This window comes from Homalodisca vitripennis, chromosome 4, assembly GCF_021130785.1.
Source record: "Homalodisca vitripennis isolate AUS2020 chromosome 4, UT_GWSS_2.1, whole genome shotgun sequence".
Lineage (NCBI taxonomy): Eukaryota > Metazoa > Arthropoda > Insecta > Hemiptera > Cicadellidae > Homalodisca > Homalodisca vitripennis.
The window spans coordinates 119158398-119186159 of NC_060210.1; the positions used below are offsets into that span (position 1 = coordinate 119158398).

Here is a 27762-nt window from a genome sequence, read left to right on the forward strand (position 1 = left end):
ATGCAGCACCAGGAGATTGGTAGAGGTCGATCGACCACTTCTAAAGCCATGCTGTTCCTCGGCGATCACATGCTTGAGATCAAATGCAAGTTTATCCACCACAAGGCTCTCAAAAACCTTTGCAAGCACCGACTGAATGGCTATCGGCCTATAATTGGTTACATTGGATCGCTCACCAGATTTGAAAATAGGGGTGATAAAACTAATCTTCAGATTTGCAGGGAAGGTGCCACTGGCGAGCAGTGTATTGAAAAAAATTGAGAGATGTGGGGGCCAAAACTGGACTGCAGTACTTGATCACCGCAGGAGGTAGAGAGTCCGGACCCATTCCCTTATAGGGATCAAGGGCTTTAAGTTTTGATTCCACTTGTTGAGCAGTTAAAAAACGAGGCTATGTAGGTTGACAGAAGTTCTAAAGTCAAAGTCCAGATGATGGGAGTGACATGTTGGTATAGACTGACGAAAAGTAATCAGCAAATAGCTCGCATTGGCCGCTAGGTTCATCCACTTCAACATCATTATACACCAGGTTCGATGTGATGTTTGCTTTCTTCAGATTGTTGATATGTGCCCAAAAAACCTTAATGTTATTAGGAATGGCGGACTCCACATAGTTTGTATAGTCACGATAGCACTCACCAGCCAACTGCCTGCACCGATTTCTAAGTTTTCTAAAATAAATCGTATAAGGAGAGATCACCAGTCTCTTTGAAACGCCTATGGACAGTTTTCTTCTCGATCACCAGGCGCCTGAGCTCAGCAGTAAAACCACTTGGGAAAGGTTGATCTTTTGGAGTTCCTAATGGGAGAGTTAAGCTTGATAACATCGGCAAGGTTCCTACAGAATATAGTGAAGTGTTCTTCAGCTTTAGTGGAATCAACCGTTGGGTAAGACAATCCCTGGATCCAGGCAAAGACGGCATCCAAGTTGCATCGTCTGAAGTTGTGACTTGAGCAAGGGTTCGAATTGGTCTTCGCACAATTGAGGTTGATTGAAAAATTTAATGGTGGGTGATTTAATTCCTCGGGGATTATCACATCATCAGCTGGGCTTACTATCGTGTCAGTAAAAGGAGTAAAAAATTAGGTCAAGAATAACACCTCGGTGATTTACAATCCTGTTGTGCTGATAAAGCTGAAGCAGTTCTGCCAAGCAACAAGACTTTGAGAGGCGCTGCTGAGCGAACAGGAAGACGTATCTTTCCAGTTTGTGTCAGGTTGATTGAAATCACCAAGAATAACAAAGTTATCGATTGCAGGATTGGATGAGGCCACATCTATTACGGCATCACAAAAGCGTTTCATATTTGGAAATAGGCATGTTAGGGGGAATATAGGCTGCACACAGAATGAGAGGGAATGCCTTAGTAAGAACCTTCACGAAGACGCACTCAACATCAGTCACAGAAGTAGTTAGTTGGGCGCAAAGAAGAGAAGAACCAACAGCAATGAGGACACCACCACCACTGTCCTTATCGCTATTACTTATGGATCTATCACACCTGAATGTGGAAAAGTTGTTGGAGTGCCAATTCTGAGTCATGAATTCCAATTGTAAGGTTGGTCTCGACCAAAATTAGTACATCATGAACACACGTAGCCGTGGCTTGTTTTAAAAGAGAGAAACTTAGATCTAAGTCCATTGACATTTTGGAAATATACATTAAGAGTTGGTTTACCGTTGATACAGGCTAGTTTTTTTGGACAATAGTTGGGACGCCATTTCGGTACTTGATTGTCAGGTTCTTGGCCCCAGCATCAGTCCTCCTCTTCAGGTCATCCCGTCCCGTAGTCATTCAAATATTAGCCTATCCCAGGAGTACGATCCCAGCAAGGCTGGAATAAGAGATCACCAGCAGTAGATCAGTAGATAAGATATCCTCTCTTAGCTCGTATGACTGACCTCAGATACATTAATTAAGGATAACCTTAATAGGTCTACTCTTCCAGGAACCACTTTGCCAACTCTGAAGTAAGTAAAATTATATGTGATAAAGCCCTGGGACACAGGTGATTAAAGAGAAGAGATACAAGTTTCTTATCATGGTCCTTTTTGGTACCCGTATCATGACTCTTAGATTCAGGAAGCTGAAATGAAAAAATCATAAGATTGCGAGCACGTTGAGTCCGGTCATTCATCTCAGAGATTATCATCTCCGGTGATGTTATGTTAGTAGCAGGTGACTGCTCAATAGCTGACACCCGCTCTTCTAGGCACGAAAACTTGGTCTCAAACAGAGTGATTTTAGAGTTCAACTCATCTATCTTTTGTGGAACATCAATAAGTTTATCAATTTTCAATGATAGCTCCGTTACACTTTTGGTAAGAGTGGTCAGTTGAGTGACAAGTGAAATTCAGAAGGCTACCGTTAAGAGTGGCCGACACTGTCTTGTGGTCCTTACAGTCCGTCCTTGTGCAAAACCATTTTATATTAGAATTACCGCTTATGCGTTGATATTCCTGTTTAGTCATCCTTACGCAATCCCTATGAAACCACCGCTGGCAATCAGCATCGCAGCCGATACCCTCCTCAGCATCAAGAACGGCCCCCTCACACTTAATTGAATATGGTCCGTATTTTCTTTATTATTGATCAAAGTTTTCAACTGGTCAAAAGAACTAAACTTTCTACAACCCGCCATTCTAATAACAATGCACAGTGCTAGAGCTACTTCAAAATCTTTGGCGTCACAGTCTGTGACGTCATAGTCGTTCCCGTTCTTTGAAACCAAGACCGGTGACCGGGCGTATAGCCACTCTGTTTTACTTAAAATAAACTTAGGTTAAAACAGGTATTAGGATTTAAGAATATATTTATAAGGTTCTAAATTGGATTAAAGCAATTCTGATTTGACCATCACCAACACAGATTTTTTATACTGAAAAACCATATTAGTTCTTGCAAAAATGACACAATAATTTTATACTATAGTTCAATGTGAGTTTTTGCTATGCAGACACGCAACTACTTTTTATTCAGGACAGAAAAAAACATTGTATCAAAACTACAATTACGTGTCTATGTGTGAAATTTAAAATTATTTTGGCAATCCCAAAAAAGTTATTACAGTAAACACTAACTGTAGGAGACTACAGTTTTTTTATATCCATGACCGATGCCGATCTTAGACCGCACCGTGCCCGTCAAAATTCAAACTTCACGTATCGGTGACGGTGCGGGCACGGCGGCGGTTTGATGTCGGTGCGGACATGTGTGGACTTGCAGGTTAAAAACTGTGCTGCAATTCTTTCACCGTATGATGTTTAGAATAGAATAGAATAGAATAGAATATATTTATTTCCTCAAAATAAAATAAACATTTACAAGTTATTCATTTTTACATAGAAAAATTCAAAAAACTAAAACTAAAACTCAAATGTCTTGTTGCCCAGGTTTTTTTAGGCTACATAAGTCCTACTTAAAAATAAACTTAAATTCAATTAAACGCCAGTTTAATTTATAGTTTTAAAACAAAATAAGAATATGATATTAATATATGAGGAAATAATAGGGCCTCCAAGGCTAAGCCTGTTTGGAGGTTCCATCAATGTATTTTTTACAAATGGTTTTATCCAGCTTCAGAATTACAAAAACATAAAATTCAACTTCTCACTCATAAACAATCAAAACAAAACACGCATCTATTTAATATGGTTAAATTGTGCCATATAATGTAAAATAAAATAACTCCTTGTAAAATATACATTCACACACATATCCATATAAACATACATACACACATACATACATATATACATATAACAATAAAATAATATTAATACAGCTACTACGAATATTGAAATATAAGAAATCGAACAATTAAATAACAATACCCTGCTGCAATTTTTGCCACTACAACTTTAATTTATTCATCCAGGAATCTCTAGCAGTGTTTTAATCTCTTTTATACTAAATAGCCAATTTTTAAGTCTTTTTACGAATATATTTACATTTTTAGAAGTTTTAATACTCTCCGGTAATTTATTATAAAATCCTAGGGGCAACAACGAAAATATAGGATTTGTAAAAAAAGGTTGTACAAGGTTTTGGGACAAAAAATGCATTCCCATTCCTAAGTCTATGCTTGTTATGTATTATTATCTCGAGGCATGCTACCATTCTTTTTATAGAAAAGTTTCATTACATTATAGACAAACAAGTACTGCAATGGAAGTATTTTTAAATGTTCAAAAAGAGGACGTGAAAACTCAGTTCTATTTTTAAAGGATATTAATCTTATGAAAATTTTTTGCAGAATGTATAATGGCTTAATGTTTTGAAAAATATGGTCCCTCCCCAAAAAAAAACTATTCCATATTCTAATCTACTTTGGGACCAAAGCAAAATATAACATTCGTAACAATGTTTCATTACACATTTCTCGTAAAAAATAAAAGTATCTCAAAATATTGTTTAAATTGTTTTTTAATTTATTGATATGAATTTTCCAGTTTATTCTTTCGTCAAGATGAATTCCTAAATACTTAATGTATTCCGCTCTTTCACAACAGCAACAATTTACCCGTCCACAAACTCCCTGGTAAATAAGACAGTTAGCACACTTATATTCCAGATTAATATAAAAAAAATGTTCTTCTTTACATTAAAATTTACGTACTTGGTTTTCTCTGCACTTAATAGCATATTATTATTGGTAAACCACCATTGAATTGCCTTAAGATCGTTTTGCATTGACGATTGAACCAGATCCCAACTTCTCTACCAACATAGCAAAGGGCAGTGTCATCGGCAAATGATGTAACTTTTCCTTGAAATCTGGCATTACATAGATCATTTATATAAATTATGAAAAGGGTTGCTCCCAGAACAGAGCCCTGAGGAACCCCTTGCTTTATTATACCCATTTTCACTGATGTACGAATTTATTTTTAACACACTGTTTTCTTTCTAGTAAATAACTCCTAAACCATTTAAGACTAACACCCCTTATTCACTTTTATACAATTTTTTCTAACAGAATACCATGATCAACAGTGTCGAAAGCCTTTCTTATATCTAAAAACAACCACTGACACATTTGTTTTCATTGATTCCATTATAGATATCAGTTATAAAAATTTGACACAGCACTTTCAGTATTCATCCCTTCCCTGAAACCAAATTGATTCATGCTAAAGAAATTGTTGTTTTCTAAAAACTTAACCAATCTTTGCTTCATAATCTTTTCATATACTTTAGAAAAAACATGAAAGCAAAGATATAGGCCTGAAGTTACTGCATTTTTTATTCGAGCCTGTTTTGTATATGGGTATGACTACTGCAGCTTTCAGACGCTCAGGAAAAACCCCAGTCTGAAAACTTAAATTAATTAAATAAGTTAGAATTTTTAAATATATTACAATAAACCTGTTTTTAATAAAAAAGAACTAATTCCATCCCATTCCTGGAGCTGTATTATTTTTTAGAGATTTTATTACACTTTCAACATTCTGTGGTAAGACGGGATAGATAAATATTGAACTCAGTTGATTGGTTACCGGAAAGTAGTCTTTAAATATCAGCGAAGAGAACCCAATAGGCGGAGTATTGCCTAAATCGAGATTGTCTACTATATTGAGAAGAAAATAAGAATTAAATTCGTTTGCCACTATTCTACAGTCTTGTTCAATCCTATCGCCCACCTCTAAACACACTATCCTATTATTTTCTTTCTTTTGTCCAGTCACTTCATTAACAATATTCCAAGTAGCTCTAGAATACCCTTTACATTTATCAAATTTATTAAAAATAATATTCGTTTTTTACTTTTCTAATTTCCTTTTGCAAATCATTCCTAAATCTTAAGTAATATTTATTTAATTTTTCGTTTACTCGGGTGTCTTTTTAAAATTTTAAAAAGTAAATTCCTTCTCTTTATTTTGAAGCAGAGTGATTCATTTATCCAAGGCTTAAGTTTCTTAATTCTTAGTTTGATTCTGTATAGGGATTTTACATTGAGAAATAAAACAAACGAAAGTGTGAAAGAAACAATCGAAAGCAGATGACGCATCTGACTGGCGATACACAATCAGCCCAGTCCGCACAGGACCAACAGACGATTGAGCTTATCGTAATCAGTTCTATAAGCCTGGGCGGGGGAGGCAAGGCCACCGCCATCGTCTCTAGCCTCACACACTCCCACACACACGCGTACTAAAGAGTGGTCAGTTATGCCTGCATGCTCAACGTCTGCCTCCACAGAAATCATGTCTACACGTGAAACCCTCGCAAAGACATGATCGATGCATGTTGCTGTATCTGCTGTTATTCTCGTTGGATCATTTAACAGACATTCAAAACCAATTTACCGCCATTACCATTTTATAACTGTCTGTTGCAACTGTGTTCTCTAAAATATTAATATTTTAAATCCCCTACAATTAACATGTTCTTAGTTTTACTTACAATCCCTAAAATAATATGTTAAATCAGTATAAAAAGAGTCCACTGATAAAAATTGGCAATCTATATAGCGCTAAAATATGGATATCTGTATTGAAGTGTGTTATAACTATACCTACTGCATCAGCTGACGTGAAATGCACCTCAGTTGTATTGAAACTTATGCCATTCTTTACATAAATAACTACACCACCCGCTTTATAATCATTATTGCATTTCGCTATCATTGTTAAGTCAGGAATTTCGTGTAAATTTATTTCATTAGAATTTATCCATATTTCAGATGTCCGACTCACCTGTCGGGCACGGTGCGGGTATGTGTGTCTCGGCCTTAATGACCACTTTCCACATTATTTAAAAATATTACTGATAGTCCCAGGGGCGGGAGCTAGCATAAATGTTAGGAAGAGATCACTACCGGAGGGACTGGAAGGAAGAGGGTCTGGAGATCCTTTCACAGAAACTTTTTCAGAAGAAGAATACACATCTTAAAACTCACGTCTACACATTTTGGAGTGTAAAAATTGTTTTATATACATACATAAAATACCTATCTCCCTAAATACACCTCTAGATCGACCTCAGAGGCCTCCTACTACAATATTATTTATTCTATCAAGCTGTACAACTCCTTGATTTTCAGCATCTCTCTACGTATCAGAGTCAATGATCCAAGCCTGCTGGTTATGAATTATATTCCCGACAATAGAGTCCGGCAAGTGGGTATTTCATACCCTCTCCGTTCTTCTTCTCACATTCTTCAGCAGAATTGTATTAAGTGTCATTGAGCTTCAAATTCCTGAAAGAGTACTCCCGATTTTCTGAACTTACCTATTTTTAAAAGAAAAATAAGCCATTGAAGAACTAGATCAAGAAAAATATACTTTAGCGTGTTCTCAATCAGATCTCTGATCAACCTGACAGTCTACTTACCTCTTGCTCTTGTGTTTTGAAGTCATTGCTCTTTCCAATCATCTATCGAATATATTTGGATATACACTGTAGTAGTCATGGTGGAATTTAAATCGAGAATGGTTTAGCATATCAATGGAAATACTAACACTGATCAGCTTAACCCTTTTGCATATATTGGAATTTATGCAGATATTTTTGAAGTTCTATAATTACTTGTTTCAAGATAAAAATGTAACGAAACTTACAATTTTGCTATACGAAAATGATCACAAAGAATTGAACTTTATACAGTATTTTACAAATGCTGTAGAATGTATAATTAATAGGTGATGTTGGAACTTGCTATACTACTATATATAAATCAGCTGTAAAAGAACTAAATATGCAGTTTATTGTTGAGTGACCATTGGATTGTTCTTTAACTTTATTACTAATTTCAGTATTATTATTTATTGTATTTAACATTAGTATTTTTTAATTTAATGTTAGCCTTGTTTAGTTTGACTGTTACTAGTAATTCTGAATACACTTTAAATTATTGAAAAATGTATAAGAAATCCCATATTTTATTTATGTACTGAGATAAATTTGTGAAATTCAGTGTGATATCTAACCTTATTTTGTTTCTTTCCTGATCAAGAAAATATACATACAAACACAACTCCGAGAAGTCTACTTTTGTCAAAAAACAACTAATTTGGGTTCCATAAAAGTCTTTAAAAGTGAAGTAAAAATTAGACTTCATTGTCTCTTATATTTGCACTGCTATCAGTTACCCCTTGCTTTGCACGCAATTTAGTAGGTGTTGCACTTGAAGGACCATTGCTGGTTCAAGTGAATTATATATCCGACACCAATGTTAAGTTTGCCTTGTGCTACTATCAAGAAAATAGGTCAAAAAGTTCATAGTTATGGCCATTGTAATTTACTTGTCCTCAGTATGATTTGTTCCCTATATATATATTCCCTATTATATTTGTAGCATAATATGATGTAAGAATAAATATTTCCTAAAGTTATTATTGTATAATTTTGTATATTTTATACTGAACAAAAATAAATTTACGTCTTAAAAATTGATTCAACAATTTTTTACAATGGTCTACAGAACGGGAAAAATAGTGCTGGGACTTTTAGCAGATATGTTGTACCTGGGAATCACTGGGATGTTTGGGAGACATTTTACAAAAAATAGCTGGAATTGTAAGAATTAATGAGGGTTCCCATAATCCTACACAAATGTTCCCATAGCATCTTTCAATAAACTGTCAAATGTTTTATTTTATTTTATAACTGCATAACAAAATTTCAATTAGTACATGAATACTATATTGAATACAAGAACAACGAAATTGGCCTTTAGTCCGGTAAAATAAGGATGAAACCTCGGAATGAAAGATAATAAGCTAAAAATTTGCATACGTCTTTATTTTGATGGTATAAAACTTACCTCAAAAGTCTCATATAATCACGTGTACGCGTCTTTAGATATTTAAGGTCAAAGTTCATGAAAATCATTTTTTTCCAAATATCTCGTTTCCCTTACGCTAAATGACTTTGAAGGTGGTTAGAGAAATTGTAGAACGGAAAATTCTCTTCAACTTTTGTCTGAAGTAATTTTATGTACGTTCAACCCTTTTTTAGATACAGGGCAAAGAGTAGGGGACCGCTTACCTGTATATACGATAATGCGAGGTCAGCCAGTAGAATACAATAAATAAATTAGTTATATTGTTCAACCCAACACATACCCCTTAAGGGTTCTGTATGTGGTTCTGTTATTCATTCATATTGTGTTTGTTAATTTTTGTGTGGGGAAGGTAGACTTAATGTGGGGAAACTAATAATAATATTTAGCTTTCTCATTATACTTTATTAACAATTTCAAGACAGATAATACTAACAGGCTCTTAAAAAAAATACATTATAAAACAACACATCATTTTGTATATTTTGACAAAAAATATAAAAGTGATTAAAACAAATAAACTTAACATTTAATAGCTACAATTTAGAATAACCCAAATCAAAGTATGAATGTGGGGAAACTAATAATAATATTTAGCTTTCTCAAATACTTTATTAAAAATTTCAAGATAGATAATACTAACAGGCTCTTTAAAAAACATTATAAAACAACATTAGTTTGTATACTTTGACAAAAAATATAAACATGAATAAAACAAATAAACTTAACATTTTAATAGCTACAATTCAGAATAACCCAATTCAAAGAATGATTTTATAGGTTATTGAAGCTATTATATTGTGTTTGTAATCTTAATGCTATAACACAGAAATTATTCTAGTTACAATACTGTATAAATATCATTTGTCTTTCTACTAGCTGCTAGAGTTAGAGTGTGTTATTTATACTAGTGCAGTGGTAGCTACAAACAATTTTATTATATACACAAGAGACTTATTTAGAGCCATCAATTTAATATTTGATGTTTTAAGTTTAAGTTATTGTACTTGTAAAATACATGATGTAATACACAACAAATAAGAATACTTTAAACAACAAAGTTTTTATAGTAAAGTACACATATTTATACATGAGTTGCGCTTTGAAAAATAATATCTATAGCAAAATAAAATCTATATTGCTGTACGAAAATTGTTTCACTGTATGAAGAAACAACAAAAACACAACAGCTCCACCAGCAGACACAATTAATTGAATTTGAGTGGGAACTACTTATCTATAATAAAGTATCTTCAAGAATATCTTTGAGCTCAAGACAAGATATAAATAAAATCTGAAGCTGCGATATTTGACTAGAAAAAGCCACCACCGCACTCTCTAGGCTACCAGTAGGGCACCATTCAGTGTATACACAGTAAAAAGCTTTACACGTGACAAAGCTAATAAATTAAAAATATATATATCACAGTATGTAAATAATTCAAGACATTCAATCAAGTTAGTGGGCACGATACCAATGTAACTAAGTTGTAGGTAACTTCTAGGAATAATATAAAATAATGACGAGACGTTCTAAGCTAATTTAACGGTGCTTTTTGATCTTGTCCTCATCGGGAATTCACTTTAACACACTGTAACAAACAGAAAAAGTTCAAATTTATATCCTCTGATACAAAAATTTAGAACTTTTTAACATGAGCTTTGATAAGAAACATCGTACACTTGCAAGCAAGCTCTGTAGAGATAGGAAGAATGTGAACTTGAATAGTCTAAAATTATGTTTACAAAATCTAATATACTTTAGAAAAACTTTATCCATCAGTTCTAATTTTTCAATTATGATTCTCTAAGTTCGATTCTTGGTTTTTGTGCTAATTCCAAAAATTAAATTTCTTAGAGACTGGCTTATTTCAGTTTTTGAATTGTAAAATAGTGACTCTGAAAATCTGGACATGGTTCTGGAAAGTACTGCTTCATTAGTAAGCTTATTGTATGCATAAGAATTTTACATGTAACTGTTTAGCGTTCTATTCCTGATCCCAATTATAATTTTTATTGTGAATTTATATTTAAGAAACAGTAGCAATTTGTGTCATATCGACATAATGTTCCTTATCTCAATATTCTTAATTAGGCACATGTGTTTTTGGCAGAAACTGGTTTCAATGTAGAAAAATCATCGTCAGTTTTCAAGGCAGTTTTTGAAAGAGTAAAACTAAAGAATAATAATGATGTTTCACTTCAAAACCAGTTTTGACAAAAATAGTGTTTGGATTGTTAAGGTAAAAAACTGTGGATAGTGGCTCCTTTTGTTATTGAGATAATCCTCAGCATTAATACATCTAGTAATGTATTCATATTGGACAGTTATTTTAACCCAAAATTAATTAAATTCTGATTGCCATATAACAATATTACCGCATTGATACTAAAATCAAGCAGTACAAGACGTTGGACTTTGGATCTGAGTTAGAGATAGCACAGGTTCAACTCATATTTGCCACCTTAGCGTTTATATCAATACTATTGACCTTGTAATGTATTGACACTCCCTTGTATTCTGTTCGATAAACCTTACCAATCCCAAAGAATTATTTAGAACAATCCCAATTTGAAGCTTATTGTGTTGATTCAGAGTTATATTCCAATATTTTACTAGAAAGAATCAGAATTGCAGGTTTATGTGCTTGGAATAATCCTATTATCATCGGACTTGAAAGATGTTAACTCATCAAGTTGGCTTTTACCTCCATTTTTGGAGTACAGTTTGTGGCAAAGGTGTTTTCTCACCATCTCCATCCTGTTTTAAGACAGACGTGTGTTGTCCTAGAGTGGTACCAGCTGCAAAATATTGTTCAATTCCGTAGGTTTTTAACCACGCTGATGAGTTCTAAATAAACAAAAACAGGATCACACAAACTGGTTCTTAAATTATATCCCACTTAGCATTAAGTCGTTTGAAAATGTCTTACAACCTTATGATCTTCGAAGAGATCAGTTATCCGTTTAGGATTTGTTAAGCAAGTAACTTTGTCATGAAGAGATCAGTTACCCATCCGGAATTTGTTACTCAATTGAATTTAACCAAACTGCATTTCAACAACTGCCATTGCAAACAAAACTATAAGCATACACTTTTGCCAATTTCCCCTTATGACCTGTTTCAGCAATGATTCACCTCTTTAGCGAAGAAGTTTGTGTAAAAGCAGCAGACTTCAGTTGCAACACACATCTACTTTAGGACAGGATGGTGATAAGCAAACACAACCCTATTGTGAGTTGCTGAATTAGTATTCACACATGAACAAGTGTCTTGTAATTGAAAAGTAATCAGTCAGCTCTTCGTGTATGAAGCTGTACTATGTATACAAGTTCATCACTGTATTACCTTGATAATCAGTTCTGGATAGTCCCATAGTTATTGCTACTGTTCTTTAAATATTAATAAATAACAAAATGAGTAGTTTGCATCCATCTTATGTTGTATCAGGTTTAATTACTTTATGCAGGTATATTTCTAATAAATATTAAATGTTCATAGGATCTAGTAACGTACATTACAAATGGTGTTCACCAGGGTTTAAGCTGCAATTGCATTTTCTCAGGTCATCTCGCAAAATGGGATGCTGTTTGAAAAGCTGTTGCAAAATTGCAATGAAAGAAAAATATAATAATAATATAAATATAAAATATTAGACACCATAACGCCCTGCTGGCCGACGATCCATGTAGTTGGAAAGTACCTGCCTATTCAGCATCAAAAAGTATAGATATCCAAGTTTTAACATTGATCACAAAATAACTAATAAAGCTACAATTACGGGAGTTACATTAAAATTTAGCTTGTTTATTTCTGTACCTAGATATATAAATCAAATTATTTACAAACACTAAGTTCTGTGTCTGTTAGAATGTAAAAGTACCGGTTTCTGGCGCTTTACTGCTTAACTGCAATTTTGTAAATTAATTATTCATTGTTAAAACTGCTATTGGAGGTCCAAAACCACTATGAGAAGAGATGCAGAAAAATTAGTTAAATATATTAAAACAATATTTAATTTATTATGGTTTCCTCTTGCAGTCAATGGCGCGAGCGGGTCACACACAATGCGAGAGTAGTGTTCAATGAACAATTGTGCTTTCTTGCTATGACAACAGTGCTGGTGCGCCTTGGCTGAGAACCATTTTACTCTTGATTATGAAACCTTCAGAGGATTTTCTTGATTATAAAATCTTCAGAGGATTTCCCTTGATTATTATACCCCCTGAAGGTTTCATAATCAAGGATTATTTGTCTTGACTTTTTTACTGGAGATTTTTTGAGGTTATAGTCAGATTTTATTTGGAATGACAGACATTCACAAAACATTAAGTTTAACTAATTTAAGCATCTAGTAGGCAGAAATCCATTTCAATGAGGTTTAAATATTGGTGTTTATAAAATGAAGCAGACTACAGATTTAGCGAAATTCATTCGCTAGAGCCTAACTAGTTTTCTAAAGATAAATTGCTGTTAAACAAAACTTGTTTTATAAAAAAAACCACTATACTATTTTATTTTTGTTTGTATTTTATATTGAGAGAAGACTTAATTTGTATGTATATTTTTATAATAAATTTCAAATATTATTTTGTAACTAAATTGTTTTTAATCAAACCTCTTTACAAAATATCTCATCTTTTAATTATTGAGATCCTAAATATTTTAACAGCAGTATTTTTATTCGAGTAAACATTGGTTCTAGAGGCTAAAATAATAGAGAATTTCAGACTATTTTTCGATAAGTGTTATTGGAATAACCACTGAACACCAACCACATTAATAAGTGCTACAGGACAAATATTTTTACTAAAAAGTCTGAAGAGCTTTTAGCATTTTTGCTAAGAAAATCTTCATCCCAGCTTAAACCCTGGTGTTTTTAATTTCCAAACTAAATTTTCACTGCTGTACTGGAGTATGGACATAGCAAGAGAAGGAGATTACTCACAGAAGGCCTCAGTAGGGGGTCCCAGGCTGTGGTGACCAGCTGACTAGTCTGCAGACAATGGCTGAGAAGTGCCTCACACTCCCACGAGTCTACCACTGCCTGTAATCACGAAACAATCCACAATAGTATTTACTCATGACTGATTTGAAAATTATGTATAAAAACTCAGTGGTGAATAGGAACAAATACATGATGAGGGGATGGTGAGGTTTACAACTTAAGATTTAACACAATTAAAAAGTAACTGCCTCAATTAGTTCCAATTCATGAGAATTACAAAGAAATTAATAGGAACCAAACAAAAAGTAAGGTTAGAGATGTAGTTTACTACTTTTTAACACATTCACTGCGGGTGACGAGCATGCTCGTCATGCGAAAATGGTGCGCCGGGCGGTGGACGAGCAAGCTCGGCATACGGCAGCTGCTTTCATATTGCCTCAGTGTGAGCTGAGCAGTTGCCTGGGAAGGCTGTAACACTCATAGCGAGGTGTGCCTGTTTCGGTGAGTTGGTGCGATTTGTCGCCGGTTCGCCATTTTCGTTTGTTGTGTATGTTTTGCGATATTGTGTGAGTGGATTATACAGTGTCATCGAAAAATAATGCCTAGATTTAATAAAATTATAACATCAAAACCTTTCATGTTAAATGAGTAATTCTTTCACTGGGCCATAACTGGTGAACGCAAGTTTTGTTTTTAGTTCGTCTGATTGTGTTTCCCTGTCTTTGTGATGCGCAGGCAAGCTGCGCAATCGTCAAGGTCAGCCGGCCACAGACGCACCGCCGTTCAGTACGATGTTGACCGTGTAACAAAAAGCACAGTGCGTGATTTGGTACGCGGAGTCAAAGTCAATTGTCAGTGTACAGCGGCTCTTTCGGAGAACATATCCGGGTCAAACAGTACCTGATAACAAAGCTATCGTTCGATGGTTTAACCAGTTTAGGGAAACAGGGACCGTCGGCAAAAAATCTAGACCAGGCCGACCAAGAACATCAGAAGAGAATGTTGAGCATATCCGGCAATCTTGTGTTAGGAGCCCAAAAAAATCCATTGCTCGACGAAGTCTTCAACTAAACATTCCAAAAACAACAATACAAAATGTACTGCACAAGCGGCTAAGACTTCATGCGTATAAAATTCAGATAAAACAGCAAATAAAACCTACCGACCGCCCTAAACGAACTGAATTTGCAAGTTTTATGTTAAATGAAATTGATGATAATCCAAATTTTCTACAGAGAGTGTTGTTTAGTGATGAAGCTACGTTTCACATAAATGGATGTGTAAATCGTCACAATTGCCGTGTATGGGGATCGCAACAGCCAAACGAAATCCACGAGTATGTGCGTGATTCTCCCAAACTCAATGTGTGGTGCGCGTTATTTCATGACAAAGTTATTGGACCTTTCTTTTTTGTAGAAAAAACCATTACAGGCCTAGTTTACCTGGACATGCTTTAACTGTTTGTGTTCCCCCAATTAGACTATATCGAACAACAGACTGGACAGCGAATCATTTTTATGCAAGATGGGGCTCCACCTCACTACCATTGCGAGGTACGCGCTGCACTAAACGCACGCTTCCCAAACGGTTGGATTGGTAGAGCAGCCCCCATTTCTTGGCCTCCTAGAAGTCCTGATCTTACCCCTTTGGATTTCTTTTTCTGGGGGTACATAAAAAATATAGTTTACGAAGAAAAGATTCGGGATTTGGACCATCTTCGGGAGCGAATTTCTTCTGCAATCTTAACTGTTACGCCAGATATGATATGGCAGGAAGTTGACTACAGACTTGATATCTGCAGGGCAACGAACGGTGCTCACATTGAAACATACTAAGGTATGAAAAAAAAATGTATTTCTTTCCGCACATTTTAAGACTACAACCTTTAAATTACCTTTAATAGTTTTTTTATGACAGTTATTTAAAATCTAGGCATTATTTTTCGATGACCCTGTACTGTCTGTTGACTGTGTAAGTGTATGTACTCATAATGGAGGAAGACGATAATGTTATTGACGATAATTTACTTGATACTTGATAATCTACCACTGGTAGCGCAATTGCGCCATGGTCGTCATGTCATGTAGTGTCTATTCTTCAGTAAAATATTCCTCTACTGAGTAATAGGGTCTTTGGATTAAGTATTCCTTCAAGGCTGTCTTGAATTTTGAAATATCTTCAATTACTTTGATTTCAGCTGGGATTCTATTATATATTTTCCCAAACATGAATCTTGGGCCACTTCTTGCTAGGCTGGATGTTACTTGGCTGACATAAACGTTTTTCTTTTGTCTTGTAGCATATTGATGTACTTGGTCCTTTTTTATAAATATTTCAGGCTTCTTACTTACCATTATTGCGGATTCAAGAATATAGATGGCTGGCAATGTTAGCACCTTTAACTGTACAAAGAGTGCCCTACAGTGAGCTAGATAGGGTACTTTGCAGATAGTTCTTATGATGCGTTTCTGGATCAAAAAAATTCGTTGCGCCATTGAACTGTTTCCCCAGAAGATAATTCCATAGCTGATGATACTGTGAAAGCATCCAAGGTACACCTTCAAAAGCACATCCTCGTCCATAATTAACTGGAGCCTTCGCACCATGTAACATACTGCAGTAAGCCTCACTGATATGGATTCTATGTGTTGTTGCCACCTTAGGTCACTGCTTATGGTTAAGCCAAGATATTTCACGCTTTCATCTACTGCTATGCTCGCTCCCTCAAGCCGTAGTAAAGGGGCACTATTTGGTTTTTTCCTGTTGTAAAACATTAGAGCCTTAGTTTTGCCTTTATTTAGCAGTAGCTTATTTTCCTGACACCATTTGCTCATTTCATTAAGACCTTCCTGTGCTCTGCATCTTAGTAAATCCTTGTTCAGGTCTTCAAAACAGTGACAAACATCATCAGCAAATAGGCAGACCTTACCTTCTGTTAATGATTGTGGTAAATCATTCACATATAGCAGAAACAGTACGGGTCCCAAATTTGAACCTTGAACACCTGTGTTAATAGGGGGAGAGACCTCTGAACGGTAGAGTCAGACCATCTGCTTCTGAATATCGTACAGTTACCACCATTTTTCTGTCCTTCAAGTAGCTATGGATCCACTTCAATGGCCTGCCTCTTATCCCAATAGCTAACAGTTTCTTGAGAAGTACATCATGTGATAGTAGATCAAAAGCCTTTGTCATATCATAAAATATACACAACTGTTCACCCACTAAATCAAGATTCTCATATAAATTAATTAACAAATCCAATATTGCATCTGTTGTGGACCTACATTTCCTGAAACCATACTGGTGGTTGTTCAAAATTTGATTTCTCTCCAAGTAAGGGATTAATCTTTTCAGAAAGATGATCTCAATTATTTTAGAGAATACACTTTGCACAGCTACTGGCCTATATTGCTTAACTTGATCTCTTTCATTGCACTTGTGTATAGGCACAACCTTGGAGGTTTTAATTTCATTTGGGAAGTATCCATCCTCAAAAGACTTATTGATGATAATAGTGAGTGGCTTTGCAATAATATCTTTACATACTTTTAATATGCTACATGGAATTTCATCCACACCAGCACCACGCTTCGAACTAACTTTAAGTATAGTTTCCTTAACTTCTTCCTCATCTGTAAGCCACAAGATAAATTCATCAGATGAGTCATGTTGGTGGTCTGAATTTTGATTCACATCAGCTTGCACCGTTGGTCCGGTTAGTTTAAAAATTTCACTAACAAAATAATTGTTAAAAACATTTGCTACATTGCTTGGGTGAGAAATGAGCTCGTCCTTATCCTTTAAATAAATATTAAAACTATTTACATTTTCATTACATGTTAAGTGTTTAACAATGTCCCAAGACTCTTTGCAAATATTTTTTGCATTGCTTATCTTCAACCTGTAAAATTGTTTTTTAACTTGACATAGTAAGTTGGCATGTTGGCTTTTAGCTCTTGCGTATTGTAACTTAACAATGTGACTAGGATTATCCCTAGTGTGCCAATACAGATCCTTTAGATTTGTCTGGGATATAATAACTTCTTCATCGACCCAGTCCATGTGACTCGTCCTTAATACTAAAAATCATCTTAGGAAAACAAATATCAAATATGTACAAGAAAGTTGAATAAAACTCATAAAACAATTTATCTACGTTTTGTTGTAGATCAATATGGTCTAGGTTTACCAGCCAATTCTGGGTCGTCAGTAAATATTCAAACAGTGCCAAGTTTGATTTATTTATTTTCCTTCTTTCGATTCTCCTCTTTATAATATTATTTGCACCTATGTTCATTTTGAAGGATAAAAAACTATGATCTGATAACAACGGTGGTAAAGTTACAGTATAGTATGAGTTTGATTGTAAATCAGTTATGAAATAATCTAGTTGACTGTTAGTCTTCTCCGTAACTCTTGTAGATGTTCTAAGTGTTACATGAAGGTTGTATGACTCTAAGACATCGTAAAAACATTCTTTGGCCCAAGTTTCTTTTAAATTTTCAATGTTAAAGTCACCACATAATACCAGCGGCAGATCACAATAAGTATTTTTTATCATGCTTAGAGAATCTTCCAAAAGTTCAATAAATTCACAAAAGTTATCTCTTAATATATAAAACTATTAAAATAAATTCGAATCTAGGCCTATTACCATTACAAGATATGAGGAGGCCACAACATTAAAACACGTTTTCCACTGCTAAAGTCTGCAACTTATTAAAGCTTGTTTAGGCTACCTATTTAAGCATATATTGCAACACAGCCACCAATAGTATTCCCTCTATATTTCTCAGCTATTTTACAATAATTGTTTATCTTAAAGTATTTATTTTTATCCTTATTTAACCATGTTTCCACTAAGCAAATAAAATCTGGTCCTTCGTTATCCAAGAATGATTCCAGTGCTTCAACCTTATTAAAAACTGACCTAATATTGATAAATACTATTTTAAGGTCATTCGTCTTAGCTTGGTAAAATTGGGTTTGTTCTACCTTTGTGGTGGTGTTTCTCTCCTCTTGAACAAAAAACGTTTTAACGTTACATTTTTGGGCCAGAGTGAAATGTCTGTGACTTTATCCTTCATTGTAAAATCCACTCCAATCTTGAAGCTTTCATTCACTCCCTTACACTCCATTTTTTCCACAATGAAACCTGTACCTGGGAAGCTTGTTTTTATGAAATTCCTCCTCTTCAGAAGTTCCACTTTTTACCTTTCCAAGGTGAAACCAAGCCATTTTTGTTCCCTGAATGAGATTTGTTTCACCCGTGCCAACCAAAATTTTGTTTGACCTACGTTTGAATTTGTTTAGGTTAGGCCTAACTCTGTCAATTTCCTCACCGGCATTTACACGAGTTCCTACCTCCTTCACTACAGATGCAAAACTCTTTTTCTTTTTATCTATTACAGTTATCCATTTTCCTGCTTGATCATTACCCGAATTTGGGATTTCGTCAAAACCGTAAAAATCACTACAGTCGCTTGACACATCGACATCGTCCGAATTCGTCCCGACGCTATGTTCATGTTGAACCATAGAAACAAGTTCGCCATTTAAAGATGTCTGACTGGAAGCTACCTTTCCGCCGTCATCTACATTGCTACTCTTTTCTGTGAACCGTTCCGTTCCAATTGCTCTATTTGTCGAATCCAAACCAGAACTCTTGATATTTTTGTTGTTCTTTGATCTTGTGGTAGAACCAAGTACTCTTTTTTTGTTCAACGACTCGTTCCTTTCCAAAGACGTAATCTCCTCAATATTCCTGTTGTCGAGATGAGATTTTTCATCTGATGAAGACAATGAGTCAAGTTCGAACAGTTCTAGGGACGGTAAAGGCAGCGTCCCCCACCCCCAGTGGGCCGGTACGGCCAGCGACATGACTGGTTTAAGTGACATGCCGATCACTGGTCAACCTGGCTTGCTCGTTCCCATTCCAGGTGACAATAAACCAATTGACTGTATATACTATATCTCTTTCTTGACACCTTGTTTTTAGAGAATATCATTAGACAAACCAACCTGTATACCCTGGAACTATTTTGTGGTCCCATCACTACTCCCGCGTCTCGCATAACCAAATGGAAGGACTTAGTGATGGCCGAACTAAGAAAATTCGTAGGCCTTCTACTGTTGACTGGCAACGTCAGACTAAATCGATTGAACGACTATTGGAAACTCATCGGTTGTTGAATTTCCCTATGTACAAGGAGTACATGTCTCGAGATTGATTTCTTGGCATTTTGAGATGTCTGCATTATTAAAGAGTTGATACCCCTGATCACCCCGAACGTGTAATTGATGTACTATCTACGTGCTATTCATGTACTATATACATGTAATTCACGAGTGTTTGTGCCGAAACCTAGTGCGCTGCGAGCACATACAATACGGGGATCAGCACCCGGTGCGGATGACAAGCAGACTCGGCACGGACATGACATCACCCGTTCCGGCCAACGAAGCTTCCGGGATACCTTGGACAACCCTTTTGGCTATCCTGACTCCGTTTTGGGTAAGTAAAAAACAAAAAAATTCCAGCATTTTCTGTCGCCGGTAATTTTGTCATCCGCAGTGAATCTATTAAAGAATAAAACATACTGATATTCCCAAATATAAAATAAAGCAGTACATGTTGTAATTTTGAGTAATCAAAAAAGTACTATACAATTTATTTATACTTTTTTTTTTAAACAATAATTGTAAGATAACCATAATTCTTTACTAAACGATTTTAATAAATTCCTTATGAATAGTTTTAAAACGATTTAATGGATTTTTAAGTGCAGTGTACCACATCTGTAGGTACAGAACTCAAATCTGAACAGAGTTTTGCAAATAAAAACATACAAGTTTGATATAAAATATTTTAAAGGTTTTGTGTAGTGTTTTACTTACAATTATTTAATGTTTTTATATCACATTGTACCACAAGTGGATCAGGACGTACAGTATCCTGTCCCTGGGGACCACTGTGCTGGACCTCTCTCATATTTGTACAGTAAGTCAACAATAAACTTGGTAAACCATTTACCTGTTTGAGTTGTGGCCTCAAGGTGTAGAGAGAGTCCAAGAACTCCGATATGGCTTGCTGGGTCAGGAAGTACAGTATCCAGTCTCCACCACTCTGCTGGACCTCTCGACAGGTGGTCTCCTACACACATACAGGATATCTGGTTACAATTAGTGACACTGAACACAAGGCTTTTTTATCAGTTGGCCTTGTTACAAATAAAGGAATAATGATTTGGACTTCTTTTAATTTAGAAAATCCAATCAACAACAAGTTTTGATCATTCTGTTATAATAATTAGGCTTAAGCCTGGCAATGCACACAATATTTTTCTTCATTTAAGAAAAAATCAAGTATTGTTTACCAAAACAGGAGTAAAAATGTTATGAACCTACCAGCACGCAGCACGTTGTGGCAGTCCGGATGATGGAAATGTCCTGGAGCCTGATGCAGGACAGAACTGTGTCTGGGAAGTCCAACGTGAGCAGGTGACGAGTGGTAAGAAGAAGACCACAGCCCACCACAGGTTCCTCACTGGTTGGGCTTTGTGACATCTGGGCAATAAACAGTGGAAATTTAGTAACTACTAGACACATTGTAGCGTTGTAGTTTACTATCAGTTGATTATTTATTAGTTGCTTATAAAACGATCCAAGTAATATGGAATTATAGGTATATCTGTTTTAAAAGTGTCTTTATTTGCAGCAAAAAAATACAGTCAGTCTTAAGTACTGAAAGAATATAAACTCGTTTCCATATTTTGAGCTTCATCAGCACTAGTATTTTAATACATTGATAGGATACATTACAGTGATACTGACACTTGGATAAAAAACCATTCTGAATGATATTTACTGTGAAATGTGCTGCAAGTAGATAAATATTAATTTAGTTATTTATTTGGCTGAGAAATTGAAGTACTTTTCAGCTACAACTGGATAAGGATTGAATATTATAACCGTGCAGTATAGTGAGCCACACATAGTGACGTGACGAGCTGAACGGCAAAACAGCAAGGGCCACTAGGTGTGTTCTGCCGAGCTGAGGAACAGGACGTGGTCATCAATTAATGACCTGATGCAAAGAACAGCCATGGCTACTGTTGTGGCCGGGCGATTTGAGAGGGCAATCATAAAAATTTAATGCCAATCCCAAAGGGTTAAACTAAAGTAGACAAGAATTAATCTATCCAGAATCATACTCACAGTGGCCGAAGTCTGTATGAACGCCTGTAACCAGTCAGATGACTCGTAGTCATCAGCCGCTGCGAATTGGAAGGTGCCGTACAGCCCGCTCTGACTAAACGGAAGCACTTCAAACGTGTGAGGTCTGTTGGCATTGAACACACGTCGACAACCACCAAAATAACCTCGGTGGAATGACAAGACGTGGCGTGGTGTGAGCTGGTGCACATCGCTGAACACGTATAACACACCACCCCTGGGACAAGAGGAATGGAAATTATTGGTTAGACAATTGGTTGCCTTACTGTAATTTACACATGTCATTAAATAAAATACCACGAAAAGTAAAATAAAATACCATCTTCTTCTGGTAAAAGAAGATACCAGAAGACTGGAAAATGGGAATAATAGTGCCGATTTTTAAGAAAGGCAATAAGCAAAAATGCGAGAATTACAGGGGAATAACTTTGTTGTGCCATACACAAAAAATTTATGAAAAAATACTGTTGCAGAAAATTAGACCAGTACTGGAAGAAACAGGAAGAGAGGAGCAATGTGGTTTTAGGAAAGGTAGGTCAACGGTGGATGCTATTTTTGTGATGAGACAAGTGTTAGAAAAGAGGTGGGAATACGGAAAAGATACAATGGTAGCGTTTATAGACCTACAGAAGGCATATGATAAGGTACTGAGAGAAAGGATATGGGAGAGTATGAGAAAGAGAGGATTGCGTGAGGGAATAGTAGAAAGAATAAAGAACCTGTACGGCATATGTAAAAACAGGGTAAGAATTGAAGAAAAATATACAGATACTTTTAAAACAGAGAGAGGAGTAAGGCAGGGAAGCATATTGTCACCTTTCCTTTTCAATATTATAATGGATGAAATTATTCTAGAAGTACAAGGAAACAGAGGAGCAGAAGAACTTAAGACAATAGCATATGCGGATGACATAATGATATGGGAAAATAGGGAAGAAGAGTTAGAACGAGAGTTAAACAAATGGGCAAAAGTGGCGAAGAAATATGGTTTAGAGATGAACATACAAAAATGTAAAGTAATGAAAGTAGAGAGAAGGGATGGAAATAACAAAGACGTGTTAGTTGAAGGAAAAAGACTTGAAAAGGTGAAGGAATTCTGTTATTTAGGAAGTATCATAACAGATAGGGGCACAATAAGAGAAGAGATAGGAAACAGAATATGGAAGAGTGGAAAGTTTTTCAATATGGTAAAGAAGATTGTGTGGAGTTGGAACATTGGGAAAGAATCAAAAGTATTGATGTATAAATCTTATTTCCAACCAATTTTATTATATGGAGCAGAGACGTGGACGTGGACTAAAAATGATTTAAGCAGATTGCAAGCTGCAGAAATGAGATTTTTAAGAGGGATAGAGAAGACTACAAGAAGAGATAGAATAAGGAACGAAATAACTAGGGAAAGATTGAAGGTAGTTTCACTGCAAGAGACAATGGAAGGAAGAAGAATACAGTGGATGGGGCATGTGAAGAGGATGGGAGATAATAGAATGCCTAGAATAGCACTGGAGAAGGAGGAAGGAGGAAGAAGACCAAGAGGAAGACCGAGAGGAAGATGGGAGGACCAAGTGTGGAAAGACATAGAGAGAAGGGGACTACAGAAAATACAGGTGGATGAAGAGGAGACCTGGAACGATAGACTAAAGTGGAGGAGGCTGTGTACGACGACCCGTGAGAACGGAAACGTCTGACGATGATGATGATGATGATGACCACGAATTTGGGCCCAAAATGGAACATTAGAAATATTTGAGTATATTAACTTAAAGCTTTTTCTACATTTTATGTAATACAATAAAGAGTGATTTACAAACTGTGAGGGCTGTGTGAGTAGTGGTATGAAGCTAGCCTTGCAAGTGAGATATTCAGGTTTGAGTCCTAGTGGAGCAAGTACTTTTTGTATATCAATTTTATTGAAATTAAATTCGGCTATTGCTACTTATACAAATGTAACGATTGAATAAAGATCGTTTGACAGGTATTTAGTCTATGATTACATCTTAATACATTTATATGAATACATGAGTGGTGAAATACAAAATAAGTGAATCGCAAAAAGTGAGGCACTGTGGTGTATTTGAAGTAGGTTTGGTCAGCAAATAAAAGATCTGGGTTCAAATCCCAGCAGACTTAATTAAATCCGACTACTGCCACTTATTTAATGAGATAGAATCAAACTTTTCAAAAATTGTTACTTATTCAGATAAATCTTCGCTGAATAAGTATTTATCTTTGGACTTGACAATACTGCTATTATATAATTTTCACCCTTGTTCTCCATATACTATGGATTTTTGTATAATCTCTATAAGGTGTTAAAGTTATTAAAGTGATAAACACCTGAGCACAATATAGCCAGGCAGCCAGGGAGAGTGGTTGTGAGGTCGGTACATGAGATGACCGCACTTGGAGGGTCCGAGAGGACCGCAGGGCCCAGCGATGTAGCTGTCCTCTACACGAATGTAGCGGTAGTAGTGGAGTTGCTCGTCACTGGAGACAGAGGTGTGAGCGAGCAGTGCTCGGTACAGCGACTGCATGGTGCTGAGTGACAGCTGACAAACTGATAGGTGGCTGCGGGCCCGCCGATACACGGCCAAGGCCAGGTGTGTCACCATGTGTGTGACCAACGCTCGCCCGAGTGCTGAGATCACAGTCACTGTCACACTGTGGTCCACCGTCACCAGCATCACGGTCTGGTATTCTGGTCCGATCTGTAGAATCATCACAACAATGCACACCTTCATTGTTGCATCCTTGTTGATACACTATGATAACTCCATGAAAGTTATAAAATATCCAACTTTAAATCACAGGAAATATTTAAATTTGGAATTGCATTTGTACCACAAGTTGACTGAGTATTTGTATGGACACAGTACTTACATAAACACAGTGTGTAACAAGTTGAGGTTATTTTACATGTTATACAGAGTGGAAATGGAGGTTTACTTTGTTCTACAGTTTGGTTTTTCTTATGGAATATCCTGATTTTTTTTATTATATTTTACAGTAAAAGTAATTGCAACACTTTTTTATTCTTGGATTTTTTAAATATTTCGTTTAATAAAAAAAAGCCAGTTAGAGGCCACACTGTATATCGTTAAAAAAGCATAATAAAATTGACTTGAAGTATGATTGCAACCTCATTAAGTCGGACTAGCCGGGACCGCAGCCAATCCAACATAGCAAAAATCCGGGTTAAACAGAAATAAAAAACCACATGTACAAACAATACAATATTTTTTATTGAAGATAACACTTAAAGTACACATCATGATAAAGTATAATACAGTATGTACAGTTTAATTTTTCTGAATGAATTTTGTTAATTTGAGTTGTGTCAGCTTTGAATGCTGTTTCCGTGCTGTGTGGGCACACATCCTTTTCGACATGATCAACTTGGCCGATCTTGAATCTTCTTGTTGCTCGAAATAAACCATGTGTAATGCTACTTATGCTTGGCTTATAATGATATTTTTAGTATTGTTTTCGTCAGTAACCTCTCTGTTATTGGCATTGTTATCACAAGAAATCGCAATACATGTAATTGTTGATTTATACAAACAGTGTACTGATAAAAAACATCCGTCCCATGCTCAGCAGTCTGGGTCGATGACAAGAAGCTAATTTTAAATTTCTCTGATCCAGGTTACCCCGAGATCTGATATAAAGGAGTCCGACTTAACAAGGTTGCACTGTAATTAAAATGACACAAGTGCGTCCTGGACTAACACGAAAAACAAAACCTTAAGTTGTGACTGTCACTAAACGTTACGCTGCACAAACACCAAAGAATCTTCCTAATGAGCCCAGAATGTTAAATCTAGATAAGCTCACCACAATAGTGTCCAGGGTATGATAGCATATGTGGTGTCGCCTGATGTACTGCTGGTCCAAGCCCAGGCCTGTCATGTAGAGAGCCATGTCAGTCAGAACGGCCAACAACGGCTCACCCTCTGTGCTGGCCACTCGATACACCTGTAACAGAGGGTTACTTAGGGGCACAATCTTGCTATCCTCAATCTATTCAACAAATAAGCAACACGATCTAAATCTATGAGAAACTTAATCTTTTCATGTTTAGAAACAAGTTTGTTAAGACAAGAGTCTTATCTGTTACTTTAAATTTCCCTTTTCAAACCCACTATTGTATAGTTTCAAACACTTTGTTGACAAAATTCCTCTACTGGATGGTCCAGAAATGTCACTAATTATGGGGCATTAGGAACTTCACTCAACTGCTCCTCATTTCAATTAAGCTAACATTGGCTAACATATTCTGTCATCAATTTCTTGGAGACAACATTTGAACAGAAAGAAAGATTATGGTACTTTGTTCTCATAATGACTCAAGTAAAAATAAAGAAAAAAAAAATTGGCACTAACTTTAATTGCATACATACAGAAGCAACACAGTACCATTTTATTACTTTTTTGTTAATTTTTAAATTGTCTTATTAAAGACAAAATTAAATTTAAAGATTTGTATTTTGTTCCCACTCATACTTTAAAAATAACAGGTATTTACACAATACTATAAAGAAAATGACTGAGTTAAAGACTGAAGAATGAAAATTGGAATTAAATTTAAAATTACTTAGTTGAAGCGATTGGGAGGTAATTTCTCTCATTTTACTTCAGATTGTACAAAACACACCATACTCCTTGATTTAAAAAATGTTCCTGAATTAGATCCCTAACAAGACTTTCAAACACTTTTACAATTATGATAGATTTGTCAACTCACCTTGTATATCCTCTCCTGCTTGTCCATAAACACTGAATCAACTAGAGCTGCCTCCATTACTGCTGTCACTGTCTCATCCTCAGCATCCTCCTCTCCCTATCGGACAGAACATTGATCATGTAGGAATTGTTTGAAACTCACATACATAAAACTGTATGTAATTTAAATCACATGATAGAATAGAAATGATAACATGATTTTTCAAACTTTTATGCCTCCAATATGACACCTTTCGGTCTGCATGGGAGGTTACAGATGTCTGTACATTTCAGACTCATGACTATCTCATCCATTTAACAATTTCTAGCTTCAAAGAATTTGTGTCATCCTATCCATCAAATTAAACAGAGTGATGATACTTTGTTTCAGTAGCCATTAAAAGAAAAAAAGTTTCTCTTGCGCAGGTTTGCCTCGTTTGCAAATAGTAATGTTGATAATAGCATATTATGTTTGCTTCTATACTTACTTGAATTATGGATTAATCATTTGGGGTTATGAATCCTCCAAAACTAAATCCCTATTCGTTCTTCAAAAGAGAGCCATACATGTCATTTTTGGACTCCACCAATCTCAATCATGTAAAGGTGTTTTTAGAGAAAATAATTTACTTACTTCTAGTATATACATTCTGAAATGCTTGACATTTGCCTTTAAAATAAAGACTTGTTTCCAATAAAACAAAAACTTATAACCTACGAGATAATAATTCCTTGGCCCTTCTAAAACATAGGACATCTTTCTTTGAAAAACATATGTTTTATTCCTGCAACTAGCTTTTTAACAACTTGCTTGCAAGGTTCAAAGAGGCCACTAATCTAAACTCTTTTAGGAATAAGTTCTAATTCTAAAAGAATACTACATCATCAATAGTTTTTTAATAGATAAAAACTTTTAGATTTAAAGTATTTTATGTAGTTATAGTAATTTTATGTACTGACAATTTTTATGCAGTTTACATTGTAAACAATAATAAAGAAGTTTTAGTTCAAAAGATTTGCCGGAAAGTCTTACTGATCTTACGGAAGTGACAAGTTTGAGGGAACT

At 35.5% G+C, this 27762-nt stretch overlaps 1 protein-coding gene across 2 annotated transcripts in view; it reads right to left on the reverse strand.

The window, feature by feature from the left end:
- Positions 1–9171: 9171 nt before the first annotated feature.
- The window catches only part of LOC124360020, a 32564-nt gene continuing 13973 nt past the window's right edge, over positions 9172–27762 (reverse strand). For both annotated transcript variants that reach the window (XM_046813248.1, XM_046813249.1), the window contains 8 exons: positions 26719–26814; positions 25809–25949; positions 24312–24682; positions 21957–22191; positions 21147–21305; positions 20773–20892; positions 13737–13835; positions 9172–10379 (listed from right to left, as the gene is read on the reverse strand). In XM_046813248.1, the coding sequence (XP_046669204.1) occupies positions 10356–10379; positions 13737–13835; positions 20773–20892; positions 21147–21305; positions 21957–22191; positions 24312–24682; positions 25809–25949; positions 26719–26814 (1245 nt within the window). In that variant the 3' untranslated portion in view covers positions 9172–10355. The remainder of the gene's footprint in view (positions 10380–13736; positions 13836–20772; positions 20893–21146; positions 21306–21956; positions 22192–24311; positions 24683–25808; positions 25950–26718; positions 26815–27762) is intronic.